General features: G+C 40.3%; 1 protein-coding gene across 3 annotated transcripts in view; it reads left to right on the plus strand.

Moving 5' to 3' along the window:
* The first annotated feature begins 558 nt into the window (after nt 1–558).
* The window catches only part of MAP3K4 (mitogen-activated protein kinase kinase kinase 4), an 84,163-nt gene continuing 65,806 nt past the window's right edge, over nt 559–18,915 (plus strand). For all 3 annotated transcript variants that reach the window (XM_070733807.1, XM_070733809.1, XM_070733808.1), the window contains exon 1: nt 559–724. In XM_070733807.1, the coding sequence (XP_070589908.1) occupies nt 642–724 (83 nt within the window). In that variant the 5' untranslated portion in view covers nt 559–641. The remainder of the gene's footprint in view (nt 725–18,915) is intronic.

Below are 18,915 nucleotides of genomic sequence, written 5' to 3' on the forward strand. Positions count from 1 at the left end.
TTGATTTGCAAGGCTATGACGCTCACCTGGTGTTTTTTTTCTCCCCCACTGCTGCCTTCCAAAAAATAAATAAGTAAAATCCACGTCTCCCGCCTATGCTATTTAGTCTACTTTTAGCCTCACCTAGCTCTCCTTATCCCTGAGATAAAGAAAGCCTTCCCGCACAGGAGCCCAGTCACAAGCTGAGTAGGCATTTGCGCTCGGCGGCGAGGCTGCAACCGGGGATTTGCAAAAGGGAAGGGATTGCGAGAGAGGTCCGGTCCTCCTCCTCCTCTGCACGCACCGCCTCGTCTCCGCTCCTGCATGGGACGCTCCCTTCCTCTTCCTTCCGGGCGGCGTCCCGTTCCACTTGCCGTTCCGAGGGAGCGAACGAGAGCGCCTTGTGGAGGGCTTTGTCCCTAGACGCTCTCCGTACGAGCGATGCTCCCGGCTTCGCTCCCCTTGGAGCCTCTTTCCAAGATGGCGGCTGCACGGCCAGCTCGGCGCGGCTGGAGCTCCCTGCAGCCGGGTCGCGAGTGAGCGTGCGAGTGACATCGCTGCTTTTTTTTGTCGGTCGGCTGCTCCCCCCGCCCCGCTCTCCTTCGCTCTGGCCGGGCTGCGGAAGAGGAGCTGCGGGTTGCCATGCCTGCCCTGGTGCACGCATGAAAGACGCCGCCGCCGCCGCCTCCTCCTCCGTCGGAGCCATGGAGGAGCCAAAGCCGGAGTGCAGCTGCTCGGCAAGCAGGTCAGACTCCAACGGGGCTGCCAAAAAAATTAATGCATTAGCAAAAGAGAATGTTGCTCGTGTTTTTCCACCCCTCCCTCCTCCCTTTCCTACAGCTGCCTCGCCTGCCTTTTCAGTAACTTTTTCTTTCTTGCAGCTTCCGCCTGTCTTGTTGTTTCTGCAAGAGCGGTTGGCTTTTTTTAGATGCCCTTTTTGGTAAAGTAAGACTAACCCTTTTATCAACCCGAAAAGCACCCTGTTACCATTGCTCTGCGGTCAGCCAAACAGGGTTGCGAGTCGGTTTTTGTAGAAGGCGAAATCTTATTTTTGCCTTTGCAGAACAGGAATTCCCGAAATAGGCAGTTACTTATTATTATTATTACCCTCTTGCAACAAATGTTGGCTGTTATGCACTGAAATGCATCGAAACCTGTTCTTTTACGTCCCCCGGAAGATCTTTTCCAGGGTCGTTTTTTGTAGCATTCATATGGTAAATAACATTTCAACATGCCACAGGTCCATCCTGTGTGAGCTTATTCAGAAATTCATTGGGTCATAGTCTAAAGGCGGTGTGCAACAGATCAGGGGTGTAGTTCTTGTGTTCTTTTAGCATGAATATCCCTCAATCTATCTACTACTTTTTCTTTACAAGGGAAAATTCTGAAGCCAGTATATTTTCAAGTGGTTGTTGCAGGCGTGCTCCAACGGGGATAATTGCTCTAAAGGAAGGGGGTGCAGGTTTCCTTTAAAAATATAAAATGTGGTGTGTTGCAGTATAGATTGCATAAATGCATTTAAATGAATTCTTCAGCCCTAAAGTGCTACTAAGGAAATAGATTCAGATGTGAACATTTGGACAAAGAGAAGAAAAAGACCTTTATTATTTTGAAATTCATTTCACTGATGCGATAAATTGGATGCTTATGTTAACTTATGTTAAAAACACTCAAGTGTACTAAATTTGTTAATCAGATCTAATACAGTGCATTGTAAATAAGTTTACATTCCAATTTTTATGAATTTGTTTGGAGTCTATTGTTTGCAAGGTTAACTAATTTCTCACTCTTCATACCTTTTGTTCGTATTATTCATTTGTAATACAGTTTTCACTAAATATTGCAATAGTAGAATGATGATTTGTATTTTTTGTCAAGGTTAATTCTGATTTCAAGTGCAAATAACTAGTTAATTCCCCACCAAGTTTCAACAGGCAGGGAAAAAATACATAAAACTGAGGTAGTTGAAAAAAAAAGCATTTTTTTCTGCTTCTTTTTAAAGCAGGGTGTTGGAAATGCAGTCTAAAAAGTATCCAGAAAATGACTTTCTAATTGTGTGTTTAACTGGTGATTATTTGGAAAGAATAAAAGTCTAGTCTCAAGAACTGGGTCCATGGAAAGTGAATCTGTTTTCAGTGTTTGCTCAATTTGGATTCTTACACCAATCTATCACTATAGAAATGATGTTTGCTATTCAGGTTACTGACTTCACCTGAACTCCTTGTATTTCCTGAAAATATGCAGTGCTTCGTTGTTTGTATCTTTCTTTATAGTTTCAGATTTTCTGTAAGAAAATATTAACCAGTTCTTATTTTATTCTGTGCAATACCATGTTGTTTGTATGTAATGATTAAGGATAAGAATAGTGGCTTGTCATAGGCAGCTCAGGGAACTTTCATGACTGGAGAGCGGAATTAACAGGAATCTGTAGTATTTAATCTTAGAATCAGTTATCTCTACCGAAGAACAGCTGAAATTGATAAGATAACCTTTTATTACATCACAAACCAGAACTTCAGTAACATTAAGATGGAACCTATTATGGATTGCTTGAAACTACCGTTTTCTGGAATCTAATTGTGAACTCTGTGTGATCATTTCTTTGCACTGTACTGCATTGCATAACAAATGTGCATTACTTGGAATTGGTCTTGGGAAGTGAGAATGAAAATTATTTCATGGCTCTGATATTTTCAGGCTTCCAGCTGACTGTCAGTGTTACGTTAATCTTCGTAATTCCCAAGCAATTATTTTTCTCACTTGGATAACATCCTGTTGATTCATGTTACTTCTCACCAGCAGGTACTCAGGAAATGCCTTCTTTTAAGAATCCACCATTCTATACTGTCAGTACAGAATGGATAACAAAATAAGTAGTCACATTTTGACAAAAGAAAGTAAGGTGAATTCCTTGTATGTATGACTTTCCTTTGTACCGCTTCCTGAAGAAGCTATTGCTGTACCCAATTTTGGACAATTTTCATCTAGTCTCTTGTTGTGAAGATGACTGAACTTGCAGCTCCATAGAAGTTTGGAAGAAATAGATTATCTGAACCTATTTCAGTTGGGTTTCAGATTAAGAGCCTTGGTGGTGCAGTGGTTAGAGTGCAGTACTGCATGCTAGTTCTGCTGATCACCAGCTGCCGGCAGTTTGTCAGATCGAATCTCAGTAGGCTCAAGTTTGACTCAGCATTCCATCCTTCCAAGATCAGTAAAATGAAGACCCAGATTGTTGGGGACAATATTCTTACTCTCTGTAAACTGCTTAGAGAGGGCTCTAAAACACTGTGAAACAGTATAATAATCTCAATGCTATTGCTATTAGGGTATTTTATAAATACAGCATCTGTCCTGTTTGCTGATATCCTTTGATGGAGCTGAGATGAGGGCGATGCATCTTTCCTGGCGCTCTGATTTCTCAGTGGTTTTTGATACCATTAATTGTAGCACCCTTCTGGACTGTCCAAGTGGAATGGGTGTGGGGAGGGGTCTCTTGCGCCAGAAGGTATGTGTTTATAATTAAACAGTAAACATTCGATCACAGCATCTGCCCTCTGGAACTGCAACACCCATCCCTCCAACATACCTGAATTCCACCTTGATGTTCCAGACCTCTTTGAAAATCTGGCTGTTTTTTTTCCAGACCTTGGATTAATGTGGAATTTGGAAGAAGGTTTTTTTTTTTAATTTGAGGATTCACATGGCTTGGGTTCTTTTTGTTTTATTGTTGCATCGCCTTTTTGGCAAAGCACATCAAGTCATTTGGAGTTAGGCAGCGTGTAAACCAATCTGTTTAATGCTAGCTCAATAATGGTGTCCTCTATCAAGTGCTGAAAAGAAAGCAGTTTCTCCCCCCCCCCCCCATAAGTTGGAGTATCTATCTAACCTGTTGCTGTTGAAGTTTCTGATGTTGTTGAGTGATTGAAAGTGGTGCAAATATTAAGACTGTTGGGAATAATATGTCAGGTTGTTTTCAGATCTACCTTCCTATGAAGGAAGGAAATTTTGTTGTGGCAAAGTTTCACAAACCTATGAGAAAGAATGATTCTTTCTCATAGGTTTGTGAAACTTTGCCACAACAAGCCTTAATGCATGCCCAGCACTGCATGCAATCCAATAAATGCATATGTGGAGATTCCCTGAACCTCTACCCCAGTTCTCTGCAAATTGTTATCTCTTATCATGATTGTAAAAACAATCAGCTACATAAGGAATGACAATGTTAACTGTAATCAGTTAATTTAATTTCGTTCCATTTGAATAGAAATTAAATTGCATTAACCTATTACCCTTGTTCCATTCACCCTTTTTTTGTCTTCTCATGCTTTGATTTAACCCTCTCTCCAAGCACACTACAGAGGAATTTGCATAGCCTTCTTTTATGGCTGTGCTTTTATTTTTATTAATAGCAGAATGGGAATTAAAAATAGGTAGAAGGGACATAGCTAGAGGTTTTTCAAGCCTAATCTTCAGCAGCAGGGGCATTGTTTATTTTGATTGGGTTTAGCTTTGGAGGGGGGCACTTTTAGAATGAATGTGAGTACGGTACAAATACAGCACCTGGCTGCATCTTGTTAAAGGAGACTTCGTTTCAAGAACTTCACAGCAGCATAGTCCTGTAGACAGTCTTTTTGAGTGAGTCACCAGTGAGTGCTATGGTCATGATTCTACACATGCTGAAGCATTACACAGCCTTATTAGACAGTCCTACCTTGCATATTGTGTTTCAGAAACAAATTTCACTGAAATACTCCTAATTAATAGCACAGAGAATCACCGCTTCAGTGAAGTAGGACAGTGTTTTCATATAAAAATCTATACAGTATTGGATCACTTTGCAGACTTTTGCTGAACCAATCTAAGGATTCTTATTTTCAATGTAGGTCAGGCAAGTTCTTCTGAGAAACCCCAAAGCTTGTGAAAAGCCTATAAGAGAACGTGATGGCAATGGGACAAAATTCAACAATGTTTATTGATGCATTTTCTTAAAATATGGATTGGCCACAATTATCATGGCCATGAGGCATTGATAAACCTCTGTGATCTGAATTTGGCTTATGGCATATTTTGTGTGCCAGTAATTTCCATAGATTAATCATACAGTTGTAGTGTGAAGAAGTGTTCTTTGTCCATGACTATTGTATATCAGTTGGATAAGGTGATTCATGGTTCTAATATTAGTGCACCTGGTCCACAAAAGATTTGTGCAACAGTGCTGACAGTATACTTTTTCAGGGAAGCTGGCTGGTAGGAGATCAAGCTGGCTTAGTTCCTAAACATTTGGAGCCTGATAAATCATGAAATTATAATTGATGCTTGTGTAACTACAAATTGGGAATGTAAATGTATGGGTGTTTAGACTTATATAATAATACAAAACAAATCTGGAACAAAAAACTGATCGTCTTGCATACAAGGCAATTTGTTTTCATGGTGGATAATACTGGCACAAATTATGGAGAAATTCTTGAATTTATATTTTATTTATTTGTTTATTTGGTTTATATTGTCAACCTTCTTAGGTACTATAAAGTCTGGGCTGCTCAGAAAAAAACAAAAAAAAAAGACAATAGAACCAGGATCAAAAAAATCTTGGCACTTTGAAACTCCTCCATACAACAGCATTTAAATTTATTGGAATCCATCCTCACCCTAACCCTATAGTTGGGGAAGAGTAAGCCTGCTCTTCAAGCTTTCTGGAAGGTTAGGAGGATAGGCAGCCTGCAGAAACTCAGTATTCTTCTATAGAACTGAGGCTGCTGTAGAGGTGATATACTTCCTACCAAATGCTGGGATGAAGTGCTCCTGGTTTGCTCGTGCTTGTTGGTCATTGGAGAGCTGGTTGCAAAGGCAGCGCGAGGCTCCGCCCGCCCACCCAGACGCTGCCATTTGGGTACTTTTGCCCTCTGCATGGACAAAACGCTTTGCGCATGTGCAAAGGGTAAAAGAACCCAAATGGTGAGTGGGCAGAGCCTTGTGCTGCCTTTGCAACCAGCTCTCCAATGACCAACAAGCACGAGCAAACCGGGAGAATTTCACTCCTGACCAGATGTCATTTAAGGTAATGAACCTAGAGTGTTTCTATCCCATCTGATGTAAACGAGCAGATACTCTCAGGGAGAGGCAGTCCTGCAAATAGTTTGGCCCTGTGTCATTCAGGCTTTTTTAACGTTGATAAAGCAGCACCTTGAATTGTAGCTGGAAAGAAACTGGAAGCCCATGCAATAATAACAGCAGCAGCAACCTAGTAGAGTGAACCATGTGCCCACCCATAAGTGTGCCTACCACTGCATTCTGGATCTGGTGTATCTTCCTGATAGATTGGAGGATCTATCTAGTATTGGATTATTATTATATGCTGTTTTATTACTGTTGTTAGCCGCCCCCAGTCTGTGGAGAGGGGCGGCCTATAAATCCAATAAATAAATAAAATAAATAAATAAATCTAACCTGTTGCTGTTGAGGTTTCTGATGTTGTTGAGGGATTGAAAGTGATGCAAATATTTCAAGGGCAGCCTACGTACATCACATAACAATAATTCAAATGGGAAGTAACCAGTGCATGACTGGCTATGAACAAGGTGTCCTATTCTAGGAAATGACACAGTTGGCACAAAAGATTGATCTGTGCAAAGGCTCCTTTAGCCATGGCTGCCACCTATCCTTCAAACTTACAATAAGAGTCCCAGAGGGCCCCCAAAGTATACAAGCTCTGTCCAAGAAAGTGCCATCCTATCAAGAATCAAAGATGAACCCTTATTAAATCCGAGATGGTAAAAGCCTAGAGCAGTGATGGCAAACATTTTGTCTCTCGTGTGCAGAAAGAGCATGCATTTGCGCTATCGTGCATGCGTGAGTGCCCACACCCATAATTCAATGCCTGGGGAGGGAGAAAACAGCTTCTCCCAGCCAGAGGAGGCCAGAAAGGTCTCTGGAGGCCAGAAATGGTCTATTTCCTAACTTCTAGTGGGCCCAGTAGGTTCGTATTTTACCCTCCCCAAGCTCCAGAGGTTTCCCTGCAGCTGGGGAAGGGTAAAAATGCTCTCCCCCATCCCTCTGGAGACTCTCTAGAAGCCAAAAATGCCCTCTGGGAGCCTCTGTGTGAGCCAAAAATCAGCTGGCCGGCACACATGTGCACTTTGGAGCTGAGCTAGGGCAACAGCTCATGGTGCCAGCAGATATGGCCAGCAGATAGGTTCACCATCACTGGTTAAACACTGTCTCTTGCCATTCCTCCTCATGACCATCTTTTCAATATCTACACATCTTCCCACTGCCAAGCCTAAGAGGCATATCCAACCCAAGAGAAACATAATACAGCAAAGACCTGATTATCAGCACTTCTCTAAAGGGTTCAGCACCTACTCCACCAAACCCTATTCCACTGCACTTTAAGCAAAATATTTGATCAAGGGAGGGGGGAGAAAGCCTAGGCTATGTAGATGGAAACCATGGCAATGGAGGGGGGGTTGTATAAAATTATCTTTTGTGGGGTTTCTATTAGTTGTATGATTTGGATATGGGTGGTTTAGCAACAACGTGTTGAACTGAATAGGTTTTTGATCTGATCCTGTAAGATATTGTTCTAGTACTTAAAAGAACTGTATTTAAAATGATTTTTTATTTATTAGATTTGTATTTATTTATTTATTTATTAGATTTGTATGCCCCCCCCTCTCCGAAGACTTTCAATATGTATTAATAATCTGCTTTAGAAGTGGAGTATTTTCTGTATTATGTTTGGATATTGTTTTTCCAAGAAGACGTTAATGACAGTTGGGATGTTTGTATAGTTATAGTTTAGGATAGATATTTCTGAAGAATTCACGAATATTCATATTCCAAAATGATGACTAGCATTCTTCTTGACTGTCCAAAAGGTACTTATCTGTGATATTAGCAAATGAAATATTTTCTCATTCTCAAACATAAACTTTTCAATATTATATCCAAATTATAATAGGTATACATTTGGAATGTCTGGTGAGTTTTCATATAATTTGTGAAACAAGTTTTAAAGTTAGATAAATACATTCATAAATTAGAATGCTGTAGCATAATATATTATGTCCATTAAATAATAGACTGAAAATTTTAATAGCTTTGGAAGTTGACCAAATTTACATGTTTAAATGTATATAATTAAAGGTTGCCCAATTCAAGTTTTTATTAAAATACAAAGCATCCCCCTCCTCCTCGCCTTCAGTGTCTCATTGTTACTTATATCCTTATACAACAAGTTCAGTGTTGGCATTAGCCCATTAAATAAGATATTGAACTCATCCAGTTTCTGTTCATTCCTTCTGGACTGCTCCTCTGAAGCAGCAGCCAAAGAAACGGCTGTCATCCTAATGCTCCAGAGAAGGAATGGGGGTGTAGGAGGCTTGGTGGTTTGGTTTTGCATGCTCAAAATATTTTGGATGTCTTGATCATAAAGGTCAACTGCTAGGATGATTTCCACCCACTTCTTCATATTATTCAAGTCAGAAGGTGATGTGCCTTAGTTTCCATAGCACAAATTTTGCAGTAATAAAAATAAGGAGGTTTATCATCCAGGTCCTGCCGGTAGCACAGTTTATGTTTATGGCTGGATACATCTTAAGAAGATCACAGAGAGGGGGGGGAAAAGAATGGGGCATCTGATGATCATAAGGGATCTTGGAGTCTTGGTGGATAACCAGCTAAACATGGGCCAGCAATGTGCAGCAGCGGCTAAAAAAGCCAACACAATCCTAAGCTGCATGAACAGAGGGATACACTCCAAGACCAGAGAGGTAATAATACCACTCTATAAGGCCCTGGTCAGACCACACCTGGAGTATTGCATCCAGTTCTGGTCACCACACTTCAAAAGAGATATAGAGACTCTGGAAAGGGTGCAGAAAAGAGCAACTAAAATGATAAGGGGACTAGAGACCAGGCCATACGAGGAAAGGTTGCTGGAACTGGGCATGGATAGTCTAGTAAAAAGAAGGGCTAGGGGGGACATGATAGCTGTACACAGGTACTTAAGGAGTTGCCACGGAGAGGAGGGGGGACACTATTTTCCAGGGCACCAGAGGGCCGGACGAGGAACAACGGTTGGAAGCTGACCAAGGGAAGATTCAACCTGGAGATAAGGAAGAATTTCCTGATGGTGAGAGCGATCAACCAGTGGAACGGCCTGCCCGCGGAGGTTGTGAACTCCCCAACTTTGGACATTTTCAAGAGGAGATTGGACTGCCATTTGGCTGGGGTGCTGTAGGATTTCCTGCTCAAGCAGGGGGTTGAACTTGATGACCTGTAAGGTCCCTTTCAACTCTAATAATAAATATATATAAATGTATTTTTCATTATCTGAACTAACTGATAAAGCTGGCACCTTGTGTCTGCACCAGTTGTTTCCAGTGCTACAAATAAATTGCATAAATGTTTATAGAAGTGAGAAAGATGGCTTTTTGCAACACCTTGTGTCCTGTTCCTTGTTCTGCTAGGTGATTGCTCACATAGGTTTTGTACTAGGTTAAGAAACAGTTTTAAGAGCATATTATTATTTTCAGAGTGTTAGGATTAGAGTTAGGTTTACATTTATAAATATTAAACTAGAACAGTATCGCCATTACATTTTGAACTTAAATACAGAATGGTGTCTGAGCATTACATAGTTCAGAATATTTCTTTTAAGTAATTTTTAGTAGATGTTCTAACATTTCTTATTAGTTCATGCTATACAGTACTTACCTGAAATAATGGTTTAACACTTTTCCTATGGGCAAATGCCATGGGATTTATTCATCACACAAAATTTTATTTATTGCAAAGTTATTGGTCACTAATCTACTTCATATGTAGAAGTACTCAAATGAAAGATATAGATATAATAAATAAAATCTGTGCACAAGTATTAACCAAGCATGTTCAATAGGAATATATTTATTCAGCATAATGTCATATGTAAAACCACTTTATTATACTGGCAATTATATTAACTGATTATATTAAATATTGTCAGGGACTGTTTAGATTTGAAAGCTTCACTGTGACAACAGATTTGTATGATATAGGTGTTGAGAGTTCTGTATAGCTTCAGCTTCATTGACATCAATACTTTTTACACATTTTTTTCAGCTGTTGTATTTTTTATTTTCTAATTTTCAGTTGATTAATGTTTGGTCATATGCAATAAAGAAAGAAACATGATCTTAAACCATATTTGACTGATAATATAGAAAATCAGGATATAAATAGTATTTGTTTATAGTGTACTTGGCTTACGGACAATTCTAGTCATACCTGACTATACGTGGTTTATAGCTCTACTACTACCATAGTAATAGTTAAATAACTTTAAAAATAGCTCTAACAGTAAAATGCCAACACGGAATACTGATTTGCATGTATGGATTTGTTCTTAAGAGAGAACATAACCAAGATTTGGTGAAAAGCTAGTTCTTGTGAAACTTTGGGAGAATTGGAGCTTGTCTGATGTCAGCAGTGACCAAAAAAGGTCCAAATCAAGATTTCAAATTTAGACACTTGCTAAGAGAGGGAATCTAGAAAGAGTCTTCTCTTGTCTATCTTTAATGGATTGGCAGAAACACCTGCAAGTTGATAATCCAGGTCCCAAACCATAAAAGCTTTTAAAAGTGAGAACCAGCACCATAAATTGCACTAGCAAACATGGAACCACTTTAGCTCTTAAAGCAGAGGTGTTTCATGGCCAGATTGTTTAGTGCTTATGACTGCTTGAGCTGATGCATTCTGGAGCATTTGGAACCACAAAAGTGGTCTTTAAAGTAGTCCTGTGTAGCTTCCATTGCAGTAATCCAAACAGGAGGTGACCAAGGCCTCCTGTTCCAGAGAAATAGGTCTTATCCATGTTCAGTCAAATTCAGATTTGCTGTTCAGTTTTGGCCAGCAGCTCTCTAGATGTCTCTTTTGTCAACCTTTTCGAATTCTTCAAATAAACCAAGGAGCAACTGCGGATTGCATAAAGAGGAGAGGCTACTTGGGTATCTTGCTGCCTTATTATTTCAAGCTTAGAAATGCCAATGATGCTTCTGGAAAAGTTTCTAGCACGCTATGAAAACCAAAGAGGTTCATTAGGTATCGGAGACAGACCAATCAAACAGGTCTTCCCTCCTTGCAGAGGCTTGTGACACCAGACTTATCATGGTAGCCATGAAATTTCATGTTGCCCAAGAAGGCAGCTGGAAATCCCCTAGCACCATTGGTTTAGGGCAAGGGTGGGGAATTATGGCCCTTTTATGACCTGTGGACTTGCTGTCTCAGGAATTCTGGGAGTTGAGTGCACAAGTCATATAAGGGCCATAGTGCCCAGACTTTAGTTTAGGGAAACATTCTGCCAATATCAAGGTGAAGTCTTAACAGCTCAGCAAGGGACGATGTTGCATAGTCAGTTGCCATCCATCTCTACCCATTAATCACTAGTGCTAGACCAGAAGCCCAAAGATCAGAGTTCTAATGGGCACAATATCCTAATATATAAGTTATATGCAATGTATAGTGAGTATAACTCTTGTAGGGTATTTATAACTTGTCTGATCTTGGAATTGATCTGAAAATTAAGCTTATTTTTAATTAGTATGTTCCATATATGTCATGATAAATAATGGATGGTCTGTGAAAAGAATTAAGATAATTATTTTCCTGGAAAAGTAAATCCATGGATTCCTTAAGTTGGATTGCTTTAAAGATCCTAAGGACAAGCATTCTGTGTTTGTGCACTAGAGTCTGTTTTGTCCATGTGCAGTGTGAGTTCATTATTGTCAGTCCACTCCATGCTGTTGCCTAATAGGTATTTGCTTTGTGTGGTTACCTTAGTTGTTTTCATGTATGTTAATTAACATTGTCAAATGTTTATATTGTTATGTAATCTAGAAATACATTATTGACCTTTATGGAATGTTTACTATGATTTGGTGACAGTACAATCTCTTGTCTCTGTTTAGGGGGATGTTTTGGATAAATGGCAACATAAATTAATATTGAAAAGCAAGATTCTGAGATGGAATTATAATTGTAAAAATTGGTTGCATTGAATTGCATATACATTAAAATGGCTTGTATACTTTGTAATCCATGACTACTTGTATAAATGATATACATAAAAATCCATGATAATCGATTGATTGATTTGATTTGATTTGTATGCTGCCCCTCTCAGATGACTCAGCGGCTCACACCATAACAAAAGAATATACAATATACATATCTAAACAATCCAATTAATATAGCTAAAAAAAATTAAAAACTCTAATAACATTTAAAATCATTCATTCCCATTCACACATTGAGACATACTACAGTCATCGGCCAGGGGGCTAGGGTCTAATGGCCCCAAGCCTGGTGACACAGATAGGTCTTTAAACTTTTACGGAAGGCAAGGAGGATGGGGGAAGTGCGAATCTCTGGGGGGAACTGATTCCAGAGGGCCGGGGCCCCCAAAGAGAAGACTCTTCCCCTAGGCCCCTCAAAGTGACATTATCCAGTTGATGGGACCTGGAGAAGGCCAACTCTGTAGGACGTAACCAGTTGCTGGGACTTAGGCACAGAAGTCGGTCCTGGAGGTAATCTGGTCTGATGCCATGTAGGGGTTTATAGGTCATAACCAACACTTTGAATTGCATCTGGAAACTAATCAGCAGCCAGTGCGGAGTGCTGGAGAAATATGGTTGTGTCTTGGAAGGCCCCTAACCGCCCGCGTGGCTGCATTCTGGACGATTTGAAGTTTCCGAACACTCTTCAAAGGTGGCCCCATGTAGAGAGTATTGCAGTAGTTGAACCTTGAGGTGATAAGGGTATGAGTGACTGTGAGTAGAGACTCCCTGTCCAGAAATTGCAAAATATATAAAAGAAGAATAAATAGTCATATTTCTTGAAAGTTTTATTTCTTGTACTTTCAAACTTCTCAGCAATAGGATTCTCTCTGCCTCATAATTTAGTCCCAATGCAATATGTTTTGTATTTATGTGTGTGTGTGTGTGGGGGGGGGGGGTTAATAGTAAAATCAGCACATGCACCTTAGTTGCATTGCATTGAAATATTCCTATATGAAATTCAGCGATTGCCACACAGAGAAGATAATTTTCTTTAAAGGATATATTTTCCTTTGTATAGTTCATAAATGCCCATTTCTCCGTACTGAAGGAGCGGGTCCAGCAGTCACATGCGATAATTTTCTTTAAAGGATATATTTTCCTTTGTATAGTTCATAAATGCCCATTTCTAAATAAATGATTTTATTAATCCAGTAAAATAGTAAAATTTAAATTTATGTATTGAACTTTTATCATTTTTTTTTTGTTCAGTTTGGACTAGTTTCATCTTACCTGACTTTCTGTATGTTTGAAGTTCACATAGCTAAATTACTTTTCCTTTCAAATAGAAACACACATCAGGCTTGGAAAATAGTTGAAGTACTGTATACCGTATTTTTCAGAGTCTAAGACGCACCGGAGTATAAGACGCACTTTAGTTTTGGCGAGGAAAATAGGGAAAAGAATCTCCCTACCAGATATTCATCTGGCTAGCACATTATTTCATCCTCTGGTTAGGGCTTTAAAAAAACTTTATTCCAAGAGAGTAACAGTGAAAGAGCTTGCAAAGCAGTAAGAGCTGGGAACATCATTAGCACTTGGAAAGAAGTGCTTCAGAGCAATGGAAAAAAACCTTGCAAAAACTTAGGGCTTGGAAAACATTCTTAGCAGAGAGTAACAATGAAAGAGCCTGCAAGCTGGTAAGAGCTGGGAACATGGTTAGCACCTGGTTAGAGCTGGAAAGAAACTTATTTGGAACAAGTTAGAGAAATGAAAAAAACCCTGCAAAGACTTAGGGCTTGGAAAACATTCTTTGCAGAGAGAAACAATGAAAGAGCTTGCAGGCCACTGAAGCTGGCTGTAGATCTGTAAGTCAGCAGTTCAAATCTCATCACCGTCTCAAGGTTGACTCAGCCTTCCATCCTTCCGAGGTGGGTAAAATGAGGTCCCGGATTGTGGGGGCAATATGCTGACTCTGTTAAAAAGTGCTATTGCTAACATGTTGTAAGCCGCCCTGAGTCTAAGGAGAAGGGCGGCATTTAAAAAAAATCGAATGAGTGAATGAATGAATGAATGATGAATGAATGAATGAATAAGATAAGAGCTGGGAAGATCATTAGCAGCTAGTTAGGGTGTGGGGGGGGGTATAAGATGCACCCAAATTGTGAGCCTCTTTTAGGGAGGAAAAACGTAAGTCTTACACTCCAAAAAATACGGTATATGAATTATATAGAACCGCAAAAACTCTAAGGGAAGGCCCCAGAATAGTATAATCAATGCTAAGTTAATTAGTGGGCCTAGAATACTAATAAACTGCCAGAAGAGTTAAAAGAGAGGACTGGTTGGACATAGGCCATTCTTTTTCTATTTTTATTTTTATTGTGGCTGCCCCCATAGCTGCCTGGCATGACAGACTCTACATCAGTTTTCAGTTGAAGATCTACTTCCGTCCATATTCCACTAATAATCTAGTAATCACAGCAGCTGGCAATATATAGCTGACCTTGAAAAGCAAAGCAAACCTGGGCCAGGTTAATAGTTGGATTTTTAAAATAGCCTGACATTCAATTAGAATGTCCTTTAACAAAACATCCCAATAATGCGATTGCTCCTAAAAAAGCAGTGCTATGAGAGATCCTCTCTTCTTGTCTTGTAAATATTGTATTGGTTACTCTTCGGTGGGCAATAGAAGTTCATGGTGTTAAAGATGACTTTACAGCATTAGTGAAACAAAGAACAGTCTGCCTGTCAGGAGTGTCACAAAGAGGCCTAGAGGGGTGAAGAACATCTGGTGGTGACAGGGATTTGAGAAATGCACCCAGCGGTTCTGCTTCTCTTGAAGTTGCCTCTGATATTCTGCTTTGTGGATTATGAATTGATACAGCTGTAATTCCTTCCAAATAGGATTTATAGTGGAGGAGGGGGAGCAGTTGTTGCTCATGTAACATCTGAAGCTTTTGTGTTAAAAGAATTTGGGCGGTAATAGAACATTGTTTCTTGTACTTTGCTTTTTTTGCAGAGTTACAGCTGTAAATCCTACCACTTTTTTCATAATCCCCAGACCTGTTGACTCAAAATATTAAATATGCTCACAGCAACAGCAAAAAACAGAAACTAGTGAAAAAATCAGTGGCTGGTTTTACTGAAGAGCTGGTTCTTGCTTACAGAGGGGACCTTAATTGAAGATTGCCATTGCCTCCTGGGTTGCTAGGAAACACTTTTTTTAAAGAACCTTGAAAGGCCTCTTTTGTAACAAAGAAAAATGTTTTCCTGGTCACTGAACCTCTGGTCACGAAACATTTAAGATTTTAAAACAATGCTAAATTTCACTTTTCCCTCAGTAACAATATTAAGTTCCATTTCATTTTTTAAAAAGTTTTTAGAACTAATGCCAAGGACTTTCTTATTTTTATTACTTTGCAAAATGGATCTGGGTGCCTTTTGGCTGAAGCATGAGCAAATATTAATTAATTAATTAATTAATTTATTAATTATGCTGCCCCTCTCCGAAGACTCGGAGCAGCTCACAACAGGAAAACAAAATACAAATCCAATGATTAAAAAAAGCAGAACAGTTAAAAAAGCCCTTGATTAAAAACATTCATGCAACCCAAACAAACCATACATAAAACGGAGTGGCCAAGGGCAATCAATTTCCCCATGCCTGGCGGCAAAGGTGGGTTTTTAAAGAGTTTGTGAATTCAAACTATGTTGAAAATCTATTAAGGGCAAGTGCAATTATCAATTTATAATTGTACTTGTTAGACAGATCTAAGAGTTCTGATGTTTTTGAGAACATGAAAAGTTTCCAGAAATGCTAAAGGCTTTATTTTTAAAAATTGGTGATCTCAAAGGCTCAGAAATCTATTAAATATTTAAGTAGCTTAAGAATTCTGTTTAGGATATGAATTCAGGACACCATTCTTTTCTTCTTGAATTCAAACAGAAAATACAAGTGGTCCTCCGTTAATGACCATTTGCTCAGTGACTATTCAAAGTTGCAATGGTGTTGAACAAGACGACTTATCCCTGGTCTTCAAAATTGCAGCTGTTGAGTGTCCCTGTGGTCATGCGATCACAATTTGGGTGCTTGGCAACTAGATAACAACTACAGTGGTCTACTAGCATCTCACAGTTACATGATCACTGTTTGTGACCTTTGTTGCCAGCTTCTGACAGTCAATGGACAAGCAAGTAGAGGTTGTAAATGACACATGACATTGAGTGTTAATGACTCCCAGAATGTACCACAACTGGAACTACTAGAATTGGCATTGTAAGTTGGTGCAATCACATAATATTGCACTTACAACTATGTCACTTAGCAGTGGAGTTACCAGTCCCAATTACCTTAATTACCTTACTCCCAATTACCTCAGGACTATGGACTACATTTTTAGTGACCTTTTTTATTTTACCATGTTATGTTCGGAGTCTATCAAACACTTAAAAAATGATATATATATATATATATATACATGCATATGTATATACCAGTGTTTCTCAACCTTGGTGGTTTGAAGATGTGTGGACTTCAACTCCCAGAATTCCCCAGCCAGCAACGCTGGCTGGGGAATTCTGGGAGTTGAAGTCCACACATCTTCAAACCACCAAGGTTGAGAAACACTGGTATACACACACACACACACACACACACATATACACACACAAAATGGCTTTGGCTATGGGAGAGTCTTGATTCCTGACTACTGCCTACACAAGTCCCTGCAGTTTTCTTGGCAACATTTTTGGAAGTGGTTTGACATTGCCTTCTTCCTAAGGTTAAGAAAGAGTGGCTGTCCCTAAATCACCTAGCTATGGTTTTGTGGCTAAGGCAGGGCTAGAACTCAACTTTCTGGTTTCTAATCTGATACCTTGAAATACTACAGCAAGCTGATTTGTCAGTAATACAATAAATTCAGTTGCCTCCAGAATTTATAAAATCTTATCTGTCCTGGACAAGGGGAATTCCATCCATCCATCCATCCATCCATCCATCCATCCATCCATCCATCCATCCATCCATCCATCCATCAACTTTTCCTATTAAAATGATTATTAGAGGTCAATTAACAGTGATTAAAATACAGAAAGTTTGAGAATCTTTGAGGAAAGAGTTACACCTCAGATTTTTCACACCTAAAGAATATGGGCGCTAAATGTAACTGCCACAAAAAATCATTGTATATATGAGTGGAGGAGAAAGCCCTTCCTCTCAATACCAGGTGAATGAACTTGTGATAAAAGAGCAGTTCAGAAGAGGTCTTGCAGATTTGGGCAGATTTATAAGTGTCCTTTAGATCAGTGTTTCCCAACCTTGGCCACTTGAAGATATTTGGACTTCAACTCCCAGAATTCCCCAGCCAGCATTTGCTGGCTGGGGAATTCTGGGAGTTCAAGTCCAGATATCTTCAAGTGGCCAAGGTTGGGAAACACTGCTTTAGATATTCAAACACTACATTATTGGAGATTTAAAAATTTACTAGCAAATTCTTAAACTGTGCCTGATAATTATCAACTAGTGCAGTGGTGGCGAACCTTTTTTTCCTCAGGTGCCGAAATCATGTGTGCCCCCATGCATGCACAACTCACTCTGAGTATGCAGGCATGACCACCACCCCCTGCACTGCCTGCCCCCCACAAATATATGCACAACTCCCCCACACATGGGCGTGTAACTCTCCTGCACATGCCCATGCAATACCATTTTATGCCCAGCAGGCCTACCTGAAGCCTCTGGAGGCTAGAAAGGCCCTTTATTTATTTATTTATTTATTTATTTATTTATTTATTTATTTATTATTTAGATTTGTATGCCGCCCCTCTCTGCAGACTCGGGGCGGCTTTCCCAGATTCCCGGAAGGCCCAGCTTCTTGCCTGCTCCAGGCTCCAGAGGTTTTTTGGGAGCTGGGGAGGGCAAAAATTGTCTACCCCACCCCCCAGAGGCTGGAGGTGGTCCATTTTCCAATTTCGGATGGTCCTGGTAGGCCCATTTTTCACCCTCCTCAGGCTCCAGAGGCATTCTTGGAGCCTGAGGAGAATGAAAATAGCTTCCCCCTCCCCCCCCAAGAGGCCCTTCAGAGACCGAAACGCCATCCCAGACACTCATTGCGAGGCCTGAACTTACCTGGCATCCAAAACAGGCAGCATGGAGACTCCTGGGAGGAGCGGGGCAGCATGGGTCGGGCGAGCAGAAAATCAGCTGGCCGGTGCACACATGCAGGCTGGAGCTGAACTAGGACAACGGCTTGCGTCCCCACAGATATGGCTCCACATGCCACCTGGGCGACGCGTGGCAAAGGTTTGCCATCATGGAACTAGTGCAATTTTTTCCAGCTGCAGACACAAGGTCCCATCAGGATTTCAACAAGATAGTGGCGGCAGTGGAATTGTTAGCGGATGTCACTCTAAATGCGGCGAGATTCGCAGCCAAGTCCGTTGGCTCATCCATAGCATCCCAACGTCTCCTGTGGCTTCGCCATTGGCCAGGCATCAGCCCCGTATTCCAGGGATAAGCTGTTTGGAGCCTCCCTGGAGCCCATTTTAGCAGAGCCCAGAGACCAGCGTAAGGTCCTGCCATCCATGTCTCGGAGGGCTGATTCATGCCCATTCCCTTATTTTTCTCTCTCTCCATATATAGAGGGCCAGACAGTGGTTTTGAGCTGCCTCGGTCTCAAAGACCATTTCACTCCAGATACTGGCAGCATCAGGACAGGCAGGCATTCTTGCAAATGCATTGCATTGGATTGAGTAGCCAAATTTGAAATAAAAGATAATTTGCTAAATGTCTATTCTCATTCTGGGTTAATTGGTAATTCCCTTCTATTCCAAATCAGCCTGTTCCTCAGTTGCAGATATGCTTTGTGCTTAGAGATTCTTATTACCGTACTTCTGATTT

This window comes from Erythrolamprus reginae, chromosome 1 (assembly GCF_031021105.1).
Source record: "Erythrolamprus reginae isolate rEryReg1 chromosome 1, rEryReg1.hap1, whole genome shotgun sequence".
Taxonomy (NCBI): domain Eukaryota; kingdom Metazoa; phylum Chordata; class Lepidosauria; order Squamata; family Dipsadidae; genus Erythrolamprus; species Erythrolamprus reginae.